We start from the raw sequence: 16,333 nt of genomic DNA, 5'->3' as shown, positions 1-16,333 counted from the left end.
TATAACCTCCTCTCAGCATCCATTCCCAGATGTCTATTTCTCATTACACTTTTTAATCCACCAAGGCATTTACTTGCTTCTCTCAATCTACATTCTACCTCCACCCTTACTCCTCCCTTTCCTGTCACATTCGCACCCAAGTATCTGAAACTATCCACTTCCTCCAGTTTCTCACCCTTAATGCTTACTTCCAGCCTACTGTCACTCTCTCCCTTTGTACATCTCATCACCTTATTTTGGCCCACATTTATCTTCAGCTTCCTTCTTTCACACACCTTCTCAAACTCTGTCACTAACTTCCTCAATCCCTCCTCTGATCCTGCTACAAGCGCAGTGTCGTCAGCAAACAACAACTGGCTCACCTCCCATTTTTCTCCATTTTCTTTAATCATCTCCAACCCCTGACCCACTACCCTTGCATTCACCTCTCACACCACCCCATCCATGCAAAGATTGAACAGCCAGGGCGACATAACACACCCCTGATGAAGTCCCACCTTTATCTCAAACCATTCACTCTCTCCTTTTCTAATCCTAACACAAGCTCTACTACTCTCATAAAAACTCTTGACTGCTCTTAACAGCTTTCCTCCTATCCCATATATCTGCAGTACCTCCCACAGTGTCTTCCTGTCTACCCTGTTGTAAGCCTTTTCCAGAACCATAAAAGCCCAAAAAATATCCTTATCTTTTCCTATAGCTTTCTCACATATCTGTCTTACCACAAAAATCTGATCTACACATCCCCCTACCTGTCCTAAAACAACACTGTTCCTCACCAATTACTCCCTCTCTTCCTCTCCCAATCCTCTCAATCAAGAAGGTTTAGTATGTTTATCAAAAGCAGCAAGCAAATTGATAATAAATGCATTGGGAAACATATACATGGTACAAGAATGGGAATCCCCAGACAGCCAGCGGGATGACCTGTCTGTGTCCCCGTCTTCGAGTGTATAATTGTAAGGTTCAAGCTGTTTGTAGACAGCTTAATGAAGAAGACCAAGTCGGTTGAAACGTATAAGCAATAAAGAAGTTCCTGCCCATCTTCACTTGTTCTTCCTTCACCCACACTTTCATATATATATATATATATAGGTAAACGTCGACTTACGATGGCCGCGACTTACGATTGTTCGACTTTACGATGACGACGACGACGACGACGATATGATAATTTAACCCCTTCCATACGGTGCCGCACACGTAGGTGTCATGAGGAGCAAGTGTATTCGCGACGCTGCCATATCGGCGTCTTGATTATATTTATTGTAGTCGCCCGTGTTTTTACATTCTCTCAAATGTGCCCTAAATCCCATTCTCTGTGGTTTTCAAAATTCGCGGGTGAAAGAGAGAACGATCGATATAAGCGGTGACTATATTTTATGATGCGAGTATTATTACGTCACGTCGTACGGCTGGCATTGGCTGCTGCCCGCGAGATTTAAGTTCCGTACTGAAAATACATATTATAGTGTTTGAATATGGTAAAAAGGATAAAAATAATTAAATAAACTACTGTACATGTTTGATAGGCTATATTCAGTATCTCTGGTGGTTAATATACAGGTAGGCTAGGTACAGTGACCACGGAACAGAGTGGGGATCGACTTACGATGAGATCGTCTTACGATGGCTCTATCGAAACCTAATGCCATCGTAAGTCGACGTTTACCTGTATATATATATATATATATATATATATATATTTATATATATATAAATATCATTTTTCCATTTTTTTTTTCAAACTCTTTTCTCAATTTTGCATTTTCATTCCTGAATCTATTATCTATTGTACAATAATAATATAATATATGACTGCTCTTCCCCATTGAGTATTGGTAGACAAAGGAATCTACATCAGCTTTCATCAGCAGTAACTCTAGCCTAGCTGGTGTCTCTTCTCTTCTTATTTTTGTTGGTTCTGTGATTCATTTTGTCATCAAACTGTCTATTGCTATGCTTAGTATGGTATTACCCCATAATACTACATTTCTATTTGCTTCCCAGTCTTCTCAATTTACCTCCCCACGGTTGAGGTCACTTAATAGAACCATATCATTACTCCTTTCAATTTCTTTCTTTAACCACTTCAGTACGGAACTTAAATCTCGCGGGCAGCAGCCAATGCCAGCCGTACGACGTGTCGTAATAATACTCGCATCATAAAATATAGTCACCGCTTATATCGATCGTTCTCTCTTTCACCCGCGAATTTTGAAAACCACAGAGAATGGGATTCAGGGCGCATTTGGGAGAATGTAAAAACACAGGGGCGACTACAATAAATATAATCAAGACGCCGATATGGCAGCGTCGCGAATCCACTTGCTCCTCATGACGCCTACGTGTGCGGCACCGTATGGAAGGGGTTAACTGTGTTCATATGTATAATAATATCTCTAGGTAATCTTCAACCCAAGCTCTTATCTTAGGGGATATATACATCACAGCAAATTTTCTGATCTTTCCTTCTATTTCCACTTTTATATCTATTAAAGTCTTTTCTTCTCCCAGTACCACATCAACCACCTTTAAATTTTTCTTCACTATCACCATCACACCTCCCTTTCTTTTGTCTCTCCCTTTTCAATATATTTTTGAGAAGTAAAGTAGTGCCTTCCTTGAATCCATGTTGGTTTGAGGTGGACAGATTAGTTAAGTTCTTTTTTGAATCAGTCTTTCCATCAACTTAGATATGGTTTGTAGGATGCTGGTGTTTCTGGTAGTTTGTTTAGTATGGGAATGATATGTTGTTGTTGTTGTTTTTCAGATTGTTGGAATTCAGTTGTACAACCAGGAGTGGTTAAAATAGTCAAGATCTTTACTGCATTTGGGCTAAAGTGTTTTAGATGGATGTTTGAGATCTTATCTGGGCTATCCATGTGGTAGTTTTTAAATTTCTTTAATGCTACTTCCATATTGGGGAAGGAAGAAGTGATATTTGTGACTAGTTTGATTTTTCATATTTCTTTAGTTAATTTCCATATTTCTAAACTCATAAGATATCAAAATTTGTCTGAAATAAATTAAAGTAAATATCATAGGACATTATGAGGTTAACTCAGTACAATATATAAGATAAATCACACTTACCAGCTACAACCACAGTACCCATGTCCTGGGTTCGAACAACCACACTTACATCAGCTGTGGTGTGACCTGGTGTTGGGAGCACTTCCACATTCTCGTCTATCTTGTATGGTTCACCTGAAAGACAAACATAATCATAAACTGGACCCATGGTGAATCAAAGGACCTTTTCCCCTTTGTAAAATGGAAAGCCAAATCAAAGTATACACCCACACCACACCCAACCCACACCTTCCTAACACCCATTCATTACCCTTCTCATCTTAAGACTTCATGAAAAAAGAGTCATCCCTGTACCTTAGTACAATGTATGTATCAGAGGCAATGCAGCAAGACACAGCTGAGCCTGACAATTGGACTTGGTTTACCCCTCTGCTTCATTATGATTACCCTTCCTCATCCACTCAAAAAATTTATGAAGACATGATGAATAACTTTTTAGGCTGCATCATTTCTTCATCTATTACAACTACTCTTCATTCATGTCTATGTTTTACATTGTCTCTACCTTGTTCATAAGATATTTTTCATGTATCTTGTGCTATCTTTACCTTATCCATCTACCTCATTCTTAGTCTTCCTCTCAAGCATAGGTATAGATTCTAAGGGTGATTAAAGGGATATATTTCTCATATCTCCTATTTACCTGTCTTCACATAAACACTTCATTTTTTATTATGCATGAGGAGGGCATACAATTTCTCATTAGCTACATTTCTCTTTCCCACATGGTTATACATTTGTAGGCATCACAGCACTACTTCCATGTGCTATTTTCATCCACATGACCCCTGACCCTAGAGAGTTGCATCCCTTCTCTGTGCTTTTCCCATTGACACTATGTCTTTGCACCATTTCCTCCTTGGGGGGTATCTGTACCTAATAAATCTTATTTTAGTTTTTCTATAGCCCTACATTTCTTATTATAGTTTTTCGTGTATCTTAAATTATATCTTAAGCATGAAATTTTGACCATGATCCATTTGAAGTATATCATGGCATACAAGACATCATATGTGAACACTGCATGATGCATCACATGACAGGCCAAACCTTTCCATCATACTAATATGACCTTCAGCCAATACATCAAATATCTGAAAGTGAAAATTCACAAAAAATAAACATATCAAAATCAGTTGCTAGCATGGGCTTTAGACAGCAAAAGGAAACTCTAATTGCAATCTACAAACTATTCTTGAGATCCACACATTTCATTCCTTCTGTTTTTCTTGTTTTCATGAATTCTTTACAACCTACATTAAAAAAATTCCCCAAAGCTATTCATTTTTTTTTTCCCTAAATTATATCTGCACTACCAGTACAAATTCATTTCTTGGCTCTATATCTCCTTTGTCCCCTGAAATTTGAGTATTATGTGATCACTTTTCCCTATAGGTCATATGACATTTTACAGAGCTGGGCGCATTCCTTGGTGCATTCCACTTTAGTTTGGCCACGGTTAGCACTCCCAAACTATTAAAGCAATATAGTTGCCAGTATAGTATGTACATACATACATACATATACCAAGGCTTTTTCCCCCTCACAAGGGGGGTAGCCAAAAAGAAAAAGGCATAAAATCATTCCCACCCATTCCATCCCTGAATACACTCCACACCCCTCCACCCTCCCTCTTATCTTAGCACCTCCTGAATGACGGGTCATCCCTGCACCTTGTCCACTGCCCTGGGTCAGAAACAGTGTCGCAAGACACAGCACATCCACAGCAAGGCCGCTTCATTAAATCGGCGACCCCCCCTCTCCGTCCCCCCATTGCATAAAATGAGAGGACGGGGAGAAATCCCTTCGGGCTGCGTCAAATTTTGCTCACACATACTACCTCACCCCCCATCCACCTGCCCATTCCACCTCATACAATCACAACATCATCCATATACAACCATTCTCCATTCACCCCTGTCTTCTGTCCTCTCCCGTCCTTCCTCAACAGACATTCCCCTCTTCCCCAAAGCCCCCTTCACCCCACCCATCCACCTCATCCTAGGACGTCCCCTCATGTTCACTCCCTCCACATCTGCCTTCCACACCTCTTTTACTAGTCTATCTTCAATCATTCTTTCCATGTGTCCAAACCATCCTAATACTCTTTCATCAACCCTATCTCCCAGCTCCTTTTCCACCCCTGTTCTCCTCCTCACCTCCTCATTTCTCACTCTATCTAGCCTAGTAACCCCCATCATACTTCTCAGACACCTCATCTCAAACACATTCAAACTCCTTCTCTCTTCTTCTCTTATGTTCCATGTTTCTGCCCCATACAGTGCTGTTGGCACAATCACTCCTTCATACAGTCTCCTCTTAGCATCCATTCCCAAATGTCTATTCCTCATTACACTCTTTAATCCACCAAGGCATTTACTCGCTTCTCTCAATCTACATTCTACCTCCACTTTCACTCCACCTTTCCCTACCACATTTGCACCCAAGTATCTAAAACTATCCACTTCCTCCAGTCGCTCTCCCTTAATGCTCACTTCCAGTCTACTGCCACTTTCACCCCTTGTACATCTCATCACCTTACTTTTACCCACATTTATCTTTAGCTTTCTTCTATCACATACTCTCCCAAACTCTGCCACCAACTTCCTCAATCCCTCCTCCGATCCTGCCACAAGCGCAGTGTCGTCCGCAAACAAGAGCTGGCTCACCTCCCACTTTTCTCCATTTTCTTTAACCATCTCCAATCCCTTGCCCACTACCCTTGCATTTACCTCTCACACCACCCCATCCATGTATAAGTTGAACAGCCAGGGCGACATAATGCATCCTTGACAGGAAGGCACTGTGGGAGGTTATGCAGATATATGGGATAGGAGGAAAGCTTCTGGGAGCTGTCAAGAGTTTTTATGAGAGTAGTAGAGCTTGTGTCAGGATTGGAAATGGAGAGAGTGAGTGGTCTGAGTATAGTATGTGGCCTACAAAAATTTTCTTTGGCCTACCAGACTTATTTCGGTATGAACCTGTCTCTTAACCACTTCCATATGGTGACGCCTACGTAGGCGACATGAGGAGCAAGTGGGTACTCGATGATGCAGACGTCGCCATTTTGATTATATTTATTGTAGTCGTCCCTACGTAACTTTCATTCTCTCTAAACTGGCTTCATCATATTTTCTATGGTTATCAAAATACACGGGTGAAAGAGAACGAACGATTGAACACTGACTTTATTTTTTATAATGCGATTATTATGACGCAACGTCGCACGTCGGGCAGCTAATGCTGCCAGACATGCGATGTGCCCCGGAGTGAAGAGGTTAAGCTTTAATAGTTTGGGAGCACTAATTGCAGCTAAACTAAAGTGGAACGCACCAAGGAATGCACCCAGCTCTGACATTTTAAAGAATCAGTGACATGCATACTGTAGTTAACCTCCTACTCTTGAAATAAGCACACCATTTAGGTCCACAAGAGCCACTAAAGTTGGGTGATATATGATTTTTGGTTGAATTATAATAAAAAGTTAATATTCTTTCCTTCTTACCAACATAAGTTTATTAAACCCTTTGAGTAATGATAGGGTTTCTTCCAGCAGCCAAAATATATACAAGATGACACCACTCCTGAGTGTGATTAGATAGGCTTTAGCAATTTAAATTATAATAAAAAGTTAATTTTCTTTCTTTCTTACCAATATAAGTTTATTAAACCCTTTGAGTAATGATAGGGTTTCTTCCAGCAGCCAAAATATACAAGATGACACCACTCCTGAGGGTATTTAGATACGTTTTAGCAATTTAGATAGTAAGGTGTATTCCCCTCTATTTAGTTAAACTGCTTGCTAGTAGCCAAAATGATTATACAAGATATCCCTTCAAAATTGGTTAAATCAAGAAACAAGATTAAAATTTATCATATCAATAATAACATATATGACAGTATGTTCATTATCTACAGCACAAACAATATCACAGATAAAGTAATATAAACATGAACCAGATAATTATTACTGTTTCCTCAAATTTCACTGCCTGGAAACCTACATCCTGAAAATGGCTGGCAACAGATCTTGGGTCAGCCAATAAATCTCTTAGGGAGGAAACTTTGGATTGCTGCCCGAGTTGTATCAGTGTAGGACATTCTTTTATATCACCAGCTAATAGAAGTGTGAGGAAGGGCACAGTCATTTATCAGCTATGCCTATTTGAAAAGGTGGAATACAGCTGAAATTGAAAGATCTTGGCCCCAATCTGGAGATCATATGTCTGCCCCTGAGAACTACACCTCCAGATGGTTAATCACTTCAATACAAGTCAAATTCTCACGTGCAGCATTGGCTGTCATATGTATGATCCATCACACTACTCACATTATAAGATATAAAGTCACTGCTGTATTACTCCTTCTCTTTTACTCTGAAATAATAAACACAGAAAACATGATCAAACCAGTTCACAGAATCCGGGAGTAACTCATGTACAACTACAAAAATATATATATAATCAAAATGCTAATGCCAGCATCCTTGTGTACCCACTCCTGCCTCATGACGCCTACATAGGCGTCATTGTACCAAAGTGGTTAAGAGGGTTTTGACTGGTTCTGAAGATGGATGGTGGGGAGATGATTCTCTCTGATATCCATTTTGCAAAACCACCACATGCAGGTACCCTAAACATGAGATACAAGATGGTTGAGAGAGAAAAGGCTGAGCACTAAATTATGATTACATCATTTGCCTTTCTGGAAGGGAAAGAATTCAACAATGGAGTGCCTTTACTAACCTGTTTCAAAGGGATGAATGAAGAACTCATGCTGGTAAGATATGGTGAATCCTACAATGTGCTTTGCCTTCAAGAAGAGATTGAGATTCCCTAGGTGGTCTGAGTGGCCATGGCATATCCAATGTCATCACAGCTCAAGCCATGTGATGCCACACCTGCATTGGAACCATGAATTATTGATTGCATTCTTGGCACCAGGTACTGAAAACTAATAAAAGCTACCATACACTAAAACTGTATATGCTTAATCAACAAGTATGCAAAAGTAATTTTTTCCAATTCCATAATCAGTGAGTGGAGTGAAATTGCTGAAGAGGCAATAAGAATTCAAAACAGTGACATTCAGTTTAAAAATGCCAATATACCAATTCTTCATTTCTATTAATCAAACCTGGCTCACAGCCATTTCATGATTTGGATGATGTTGCTGTCATGAGCAATTATTCCACAATTGTTACAACAGCAAAGCAAATAAAATTTTTAGGGCTGCCTTACACACAAGTAGCATCAGCAGTCACAATAAAACCGAACTTCAGGGCTGTAGTTTCTCAGCTGATACGACTCCTGGATGCTAGTATAAGAATGTGGTTAATGACTGTTTCAATGATGTGTGTAGGAATAGTAGTGTGTATGATTCATGCTCAGTGGTCCCCTGTTAAAAAGCTGGCTCACTGCCACTTCATTGAATTAGTTACTGTCACAACCAATTTATAACATTACATATATCCAAGAGTTGACACCTTGACATGGTGGATATGCTTAAGAATCTTAATGACTACAAAAGCTATGTTGATAGAGATGAAAATCTAAGCAGGGTCACCCAAAGATGAGACAAGAGCAGCTCACACATACAGTTGCAGGGCCTACTGATGACTAGCACATCCCTGATGGTCTAGATAAAGTAGTTTACATGATAGCAAGTTTCATCCAATGACCCATGATTTTGAAATTGGTATCACTTCCCCATATATATATCAACAGAAATATGTGATGTGGTTAAATGATTCTATAAATATGGATGTCAACAGTATGTGTACCGTGAGGCTTGCCAGCAAGCTCGGCCCATCACAACTCAGCCCATCTACTCAACCAAGTCAGCCCATTACAGCTAGGTTAGGTAGGTTACATTAAGTTTGGTTAGGTTTGGTTGGGTTAGATTAGATAGGTTAGGTAGGTTAGGTAAGTTAGGTGAGAGTAGAGGAGTTTATTATACTTTCATTTCTTTGACCTTTGCATCTATCAAAACAAAGTGTCTCAAGTGGCCGATGGGCAGAGTTGGTGATGGCCCGAGTTGGAGATGGGCCAAGCTGGCAGGCAAGGCTCTCAGTACACATGTTGTTGACATTCATATGTATAGAAACCTTTATTGGACAATTTATAGTTTCACCCAACCAATGATTTTGATATGTGGCTTATCTTATGTGTTTCTGGTGAGAAATGTTGTGATATGAACAATGGTGTCCATCATTTCCATTGCAAATGCGTACTTTTCAAGTAATTGATTATTGAAGTTATGCACTTATGCCTACATCTCCCCAACAATCTGGGGGGGGACCTGTGGGAAATCAGGGTTTTTGGGTGGGGAGCACTAATAAATCGAGTAATGCACATTGCAAAACAGGTATAAAATGAACAAGAACACATAAAAAAAATATAAATATATCTGCTACATTTAGCAAAGGCCACTCCACCCACACAGGAGTTGCTAACCGTAAACTAACGTAACCTGACCGTTCGGTTAGGTTAGGTTACGTTAGGTTTGGTTAGGTTACATTAGGTTAGGTTATGTTAGGTTTGGTTAGGTTAGGTTAGGTTACGGTAGGTTACATTAGGTAACGTTCGGTTAGGTTAGGTTAGGTTTGGTTAGGTTAGGTTACGTTAGGATAGGTTAGGTTTGCTTAGGTTAGGTTAAGTTATGTTAGGTTAGGTTAATTAGGTTTGGTTAGGTTAGGTTATGTTACATTAGGTTAAGTTGGTTAGGTTAGGTTCCGTTAGGTTACTCTAGGTTAGGTTACATTTAGGTTAGGTTACATTAGGTTAGGTTAGGTTAGGTTTGGTTAGGTTATGTTAGGTTATGTTAGGTTATGTTACGTTCAGTTAGGTTAGGTTACATTAGGTTTGGTTAGGATAGGTTAGGTTACATTAGGTTAGGTTTGGTTAGGTTAGCTTAGGTTTGGTTAGGTTACATTAGGTTACGTTAGGTTTGGTTAGGATAGGTTAGGTTTGGTTAGGTTATGTTAGGATAAGTTATGTTACGTTAGTTTACAGTTAGCAACTCCTGCACGGGTGGAGTGGCCTTCGCTATATGTAGCGGATATATTGACATATATTTTGAATCATTGGTAACTTGGTAAACAAACATGGCTACCACTCGCATTAGCTGACCACACTCCGGATCTCAAAGGTGATTTTTTTTTTTTTTATGTGTTCTTGTTCATTTTATAACTGTTTTGCAATGCACATTACTCAATTTATTAGTGCTCCCTACCCAAAAACCCCGATTTCCCACAGGTTCCCCCAGATCGTTGGGGAGATGTAGGCATAAGTGCATAACTTAAATAATTAATTACTTGAAAAGTACACATTTGCGACAGAAATGATGTACACCATCATTCACATCACAACATTTCTAACCAGAATCATATATAAGCCACATATCAAAACCGTTGGTTAGGTGAAACTATAAATTGACCCATTTATCTAACCACACCATATATTTCTATGGTAAAATTTTACTTTCGACCTTTGTTGGAATATAGCAATACAAAATTAAATAGTAATTTTGTAAATTAAAATGTATGAACGTAATATGCAATTTTGTGTGCGGAAATGAAAATAAAAATACGTTGCTACAACAGATTTCTTAAGTAACGAAGTCGTGTACTACGAATGGTACGCCATGTTTGTTATGGTAGATTCCAACGTCGGAGAAATGAAAGAACGATAAATTTGTCTAAACTAAAGTAAAGTAAACTAAACTAAACTAACCTAACCTAACCGGTAAAATTTTACTTTCGACCATTGGAGGAATATAGCCATACAAAAGCTGAGAGAGTGGTTGAAAAGCCCGCCAACGTCTCACGACGACGACGACGAGGACCAGCCGGATGATATCTAATTTGCAGGTAATAATTTATTAAACACAGGTTAGGTTAGGTTAGGTTAGTTTAGTTTTAGACAAATTTATCGTCCTTTCATTTCTCCGACGTCGGCATCTACCACAACAAACATGGCGTACCATTCGTCGTACACGACTTCGTTACCTAAGAAATCTGTTGTAGCAACGTATTTTTATTTTCATTTCCGCACACAAAATTGCATATTACGTTCATACATTTTAATTTACAAAATTACTATTTAATTTTGTATTGCTATATTCAAACAAAGGTCGAAAGTAAAATTTTACCATTTCTATTGATATATAATATATGGGGAAGTGATACCAGTTTCAAATTCATAGGTCACTGGATGAAACTAGCTATCATGTAAATTACTTTATCTGGACCAGCATTTCCCAACCTGGGGTGCTGAAATTATTACAATTATAGGGGGTGCTGGGAAGTGATGCACACAAAAATCATATTGATACCTAATTGTGCATATTTGAATTTTTCCATGCTATTTCATTTTACTAGTGTTCTTACTTCTTCTACAAACAATATTGTCAATTCATTTCAGTTCTAAGGAATCAAGAAAATAAATAATCAAGCAGTACACTGTAACACTTCACTTTTTATCCTTCTAATACCAAGATAGGGGCGCTAGACTGCTTAGACATGACAACAGGTGGGTGCTATGGTCGGAAAATGTTCTCAAACGCTGATTTAAACCAAATAATTTCCTTATGATAGTATACGTCAAGTTACCAACCTTCCTCAACAATCGATCTGTCCCAGGCAGTCATTGTATCAACAATTATGTTGGTTGGTCCTTTTATAAGTGTACATGAACAGTTTGCCAGCATTGCTCCATTCTGCATGGTTGAAAACCCATTTTGCAGAACATGGACTGTATAACTCATGGTCTTTAATTTAGAAAAAAGTAAATAAGTAACCCTATGACAACAATTTTTCCTCTGAAGTGCGACCAAGTCATATAATTAATAATACATGAAGGATGTACTAGTAACTATTAATTAAGTCTCACGACGACGACGATATAAACAAGAAATAGAAAAACATTTGACATTTGTATACTAAATTAAAATTTTGTATACTAAATTAAAATTTCTGTAGTTTTGTTTATGTACTACCGGAGGCTAACTAAACTTTGCAAAATTTGACTGACTGTCTGTTTACTATTTTTTAGGACAGCCTGTCCTTTTGCAAAGATTTTCTTAGGATTGTTTGAAAACTGTCTTACTCTATGAGTCTATCCTTTTCCCTTCTATACAGTACAGTTCCTGTCTTTCGGTATCAGTGACCATATTTAGCATAATTACACTAAATTCAGAATGATTTTCATGAGAGCATGTTTAGAATGAATATAAGCATGCTATCAAATCTAGTCTGGAAGAATAGTCACAGTGTATTGAATTCTTGAACAATGTATGCGCTTTTGCTCTTCATGAATCATCATGATTTAGTGGAAATGAGTATCCAAGCTCATGACATTGTCAATATTATGATTATTCATTTCATTAATATATACAACCAGCAACAAAAGCAGTGTTACCTTTCTAGACCGAGCTCGGACAGGTAATGTCCTTCTTGACCTGAAAGGTGTCTGGCCTAAATGGACCACCCGCTTTGTTTAGACTAGCCATTGAAGTTATTCATTTGTATAATTATAATACAATATGTTCTATGTGTGAAGATGCACAATGAATATCAGACGGGTCACAGCAATAGTTATGTACATCATAATTTAATAATAAGAATTGCAGCACATATTACACGAAATGTAGGAATGTTTTTCTCTAACATTCTAGCTATTCCAACATTTCGCCAGATCACTGCAATGGGTGTCCCTTCTCAATGCATATAACATTCCACGTCCATCCTCTACGTGGTGGAACTTCAACATACGGATCATAAACAGAGTTTATGAAAATTTGCAACCTTTCATAAATGTCTTACTGAGATTCAGTCAATATAAAATGCATATCAAAAACCGGCAGAAGCAACAAGAATTTAAGAATACCTGAATGCTGATTATTTCAAGTTTTTATTAGTACTTTTTAATTACATTATGCCTCATGTTAATAATTTATAAGCAAATAAAGTCTCAAGAAATATGAATGTTTAAACCTTGGATAATAATGAGAACACATTCAAAATTTACATATTTAATTGGTGATGCAAGCTGACTTGTGAGTCCTCAGAGTGAGAGATATAGTCAAAGACTTAGAATATATAGAGCAAGTGCGTGTGTGGTGTATTTATATAATTGGAAGTGGTGACTTGCAGTGAGGTAGTAGTGAGGGTGAATGCATTAATGAGATGCAAGTTATGGTGAATGAGGTGTTGTGTTGAGACGTTGGATCGTGCGTTGCATTTGTGAGATTTGCTTCTTTTATTCTTTGTATGTTTGACAGCGGTAGGTGTGGTTAGTAGCCATTGTTAGGTAGGACAAAGGAGATGTAAAGAGCAGCAGCAGCAGCCATATTGGTCGTTACGGGGCTGCTTGCGAATTGAATGAGGGTGTAAAGAGTGGAAAGTGTTAAGAACCACTGACTGTTTAAGTGTCAATTGTATTTAAAGTTACCACTTAAAGAGGTAGTTTGTTGGAAAGATTTACAATGCGTTTAAAGAAAAGAAAGAAAGATTGATTGGTGTTTGATCTGTTATGGACTCTCTTGTAGCCATTATTTCTTGTGATAGTACTACGGTCCAGAATAAAATACTGATGTATATTGATATTAAGGAAACCATGACTAAGCTAAGTAGACTCAAGGCTCTTGGTAGGGTTTATTACGAGGTCGATAAATATTTGTAGTGAAGCTGGTTCGGATTGACCAAGAGTCCTAGGACAGAGCAGACAGAGAAAGTGAAATATGGGCCGTTTGTTTGTAGTTCATAAGTTGGCATAAATGAAAGGAGAATTGTAGGATAGAAAAAGAAGAGAAGATCAATTAAAACCAACAGCATCTGGTGTTCCCAGGCGGTCACCCATCCAAGTACTAACCAGACCCAACGCTGCTTAACTGCGCTGATCGGACGAGAAGCGGTGTGATCAGAGTGGTATGGCCGTTGGCCCTTATTGCTGAACCTTTTCTAAACGTAAACAAAATTTTTCCAATTACTTCTTACTTCACTTCATGCATTACACCATAGCATTACACCAATTGTATCAAACTTTCATGTATTGCATGTAATTCTGCAGTGCTACTTTCTATTTTTTTTTTTTTTTTTTTGGAATATCACTCTTCATTACTTATATAATATTCACACAATTCCCTAATCACAATACCACATCCAGCTTTTTCACCGACAACAGACCCATGACACGAAATATTTATTACATTGCATTTTGGTTACATTGAAATTTTACAAAGGGATATCTGACGTAATTGTGAGCTATCATATTCACATTTCTTGTACTCTAACTGTTCTTTTTCAATATCAAGAGGTTCATTGTTCCAAGAGCAGACGATCTCTTTTGTCAAATCGGGGACACAATAGTCTGTTACATCATAATTCTTTATAATTCTACATATGTTTTTGGCGTAAGCCTTTATTGGAGTACATTTTTTTTCACCATTGTTTATTTTGTCTACATTTTTTTTAAGATGATCATCTCCACGGCCGATCGATCCTTTAGTTTTGCATTGTATAAGGATGTCATCAGCATAAATTATCATTTCAGCTCCATAGGAAAAGTTGTAACTTACAATTTGATACATACATACATACATACATACATACACACATACACCAAAGCTTTTTCTCCCTTACAAGGGAGGTAGCCAAAAATACATTTAATAACACAATCTGTAGTGCTTTTACTTTTCATATATCCATATAGATTTTTAGATATTAAATGAACGACTGTTAGAGGCTCGTCTGCACGATAGAGTAGAACACATACTGGCAGAGACTCAACATGGGTTCAGACCAAACAGAGGGACTTCAGATCTAATCTTCGCTCTAAAGATGATCTTGGAAAAGTCATGGGAGTTTGATCAAGACAAATATGTAATACTCTTAGATCTAGAGAAAGCATTTGATCGCGTACCAAAGGATAAGCTGTGGTCAGTACTCCAAAGTACGGAATACCAAATACCCCCAAAACTGAGAAGAGCTATTAAGAGCCTTTACAATTCCAATAATACAGCAGTCAAGCCCGTTAGTGAGACCTTACAGTGCTTCAATATATCATCTAGAGTGCGCCAGGGTAGTGTGCTATCCCCAATGCTCTTTATCATATTAATGGATGAAGTGATAAAGGAAGTTCAATTTAGAAGAGGAGAAAGGAGTCCTATAGAATCATTGCAATTTGCCTATGCAGATGATATATTCAACATTGCATCATCTTCACACGCTGTAAGTGAATCCTTAAATCTATGGAACGCGGTACTCACAGAGTACAGACTAAAGCTAAATCTTGGTCAAACTGAAATAATGGTAGTAAGCAGGAGAGAAGAAACATTGAATTGAACATGGAGATCAATGGAGTACCTATTCAGCAGAAAGAAACCGTCAAATATTTGGGAGTCACCTGGGATGGCAAAGCAAAAGACCAAAGTGCAGTACAAGCTAGAATTGCTGCCTATAGCCAAAACCTAGGGCTACTATACCCATTGATGAAAGATCGAAATGTCCCTACCGCGGTTAAAATAGTCATATACAAGAGTATTCTTAGACCCATATTGACATATGGATGTCAATCTTGGACTTTAACGACAAAGACCAGCAGCAAAGTCCAAGCAGCAGAAATGAGAGCATTGAGACTCATCAATGGGGTTACGAGGTTTGACCACATACGCAATGATGCAATTAGGCAAGAGTTGGAGGTACAGAGCATCTTACAGTTTGTCCAACGTGTACAACTAAGATAGTTTGGACATGTTGAACGAATGGATCAGGAGAGGACCCCAAAGAGATGGCTTTATTGGACACCAACCGGTAAGCGACCCGTTCGACGACCCACAAACAGATGGATCATAATGAATATTGACGATGTGCTACGCCGACGGGGCACAACGCTTCAACAAGTACGTCAAAACCGGATCTTCGACGACAGGGCAAGTTGGCGGTCTCTCATACTGACAGGTGGCGACGCCTAACAGGAGTCTGGTATATATAGATATTAAATGATCTATCTTGTACATTATTCTGCTTAGCACTACTCGCTCCATTCTTTTACATAGGTAAGATGTCAACGAAACCGGCCTATAATCACAATTTGTTATTTTCTATTATTATTTTATCATTATTATTCTTATTTTATTATTATTGTATTAATTTATTGTTATCTTTATTATCATCTTTAATTCTTTATCATCTTATCATTTTGTATTATTTTTTATCATTATTCTCTTATTTTCATTA

General features: G+C 38.2%; 1 protein-coding gene, 1 non-coding gene and 1 pseudogene across 2 annotated transcripts; 1 reads left to right on the top strand and 2 right to left on the bottom strand.

Annotated features, from left to right (window-relative positions):
• Positions 1-12,165, bottom strand: part of LOC143027615 (metallo-beta-lactamase domain-containing protein 1-like) — a 56,072-nt pseudogene extending 43,907 nt beyond the window's left edge.
• A 1,753-nt stretch (positions 12,166-13,918) lies between these two features.
• On the bottom strand, positions 13,919-14,037 carry LOC143027857 (5S ribosomal RNA). Its single transcript, XR_012966666.1, has one exon. It is a non-coding gene; the product is annotated as a 5S ribosomal RNA (ribosomal RNA).
• Positions 14,038-14,935: 898 nt separating this feature from the next.
• LOC143027320 (uncharacterized) lies at positions 14,936-15,439 on the top strand. Its single transcript, XM_076188592.1, has one exon. The coding sequence runs from the start codon at positions 14,936-14,938 to the stop codon at positions 15,437-15,439; it is 504 nt and encodes a 167-aa protein (XP_076044707.1).
• The last annotated feature ends 894 nt before the right edge of the window (positions 15,440-16,333 follow it).

Source organism: Oratosquilla oratoria, chromosome 8 (genome assembly GCF_046742065.1).
Source record: "Oratosquilla oratoria isolate Oo_2021 chromosome 8, ASM4674206v1, whole genome shotgun sequence".
In the NCBI taxonomy this organism is placed as follows: Eukaryota; Metazoa; Arthropoda; class Malacostraca; order Stomatopoda; family Squillidae; genus Oratosquilla; species Oratosquilla oratoria.
Note: the sequence above shows the minus strand (reverse complement) of the source record. Positions and strands in the feature narration are given on the sequence as shown.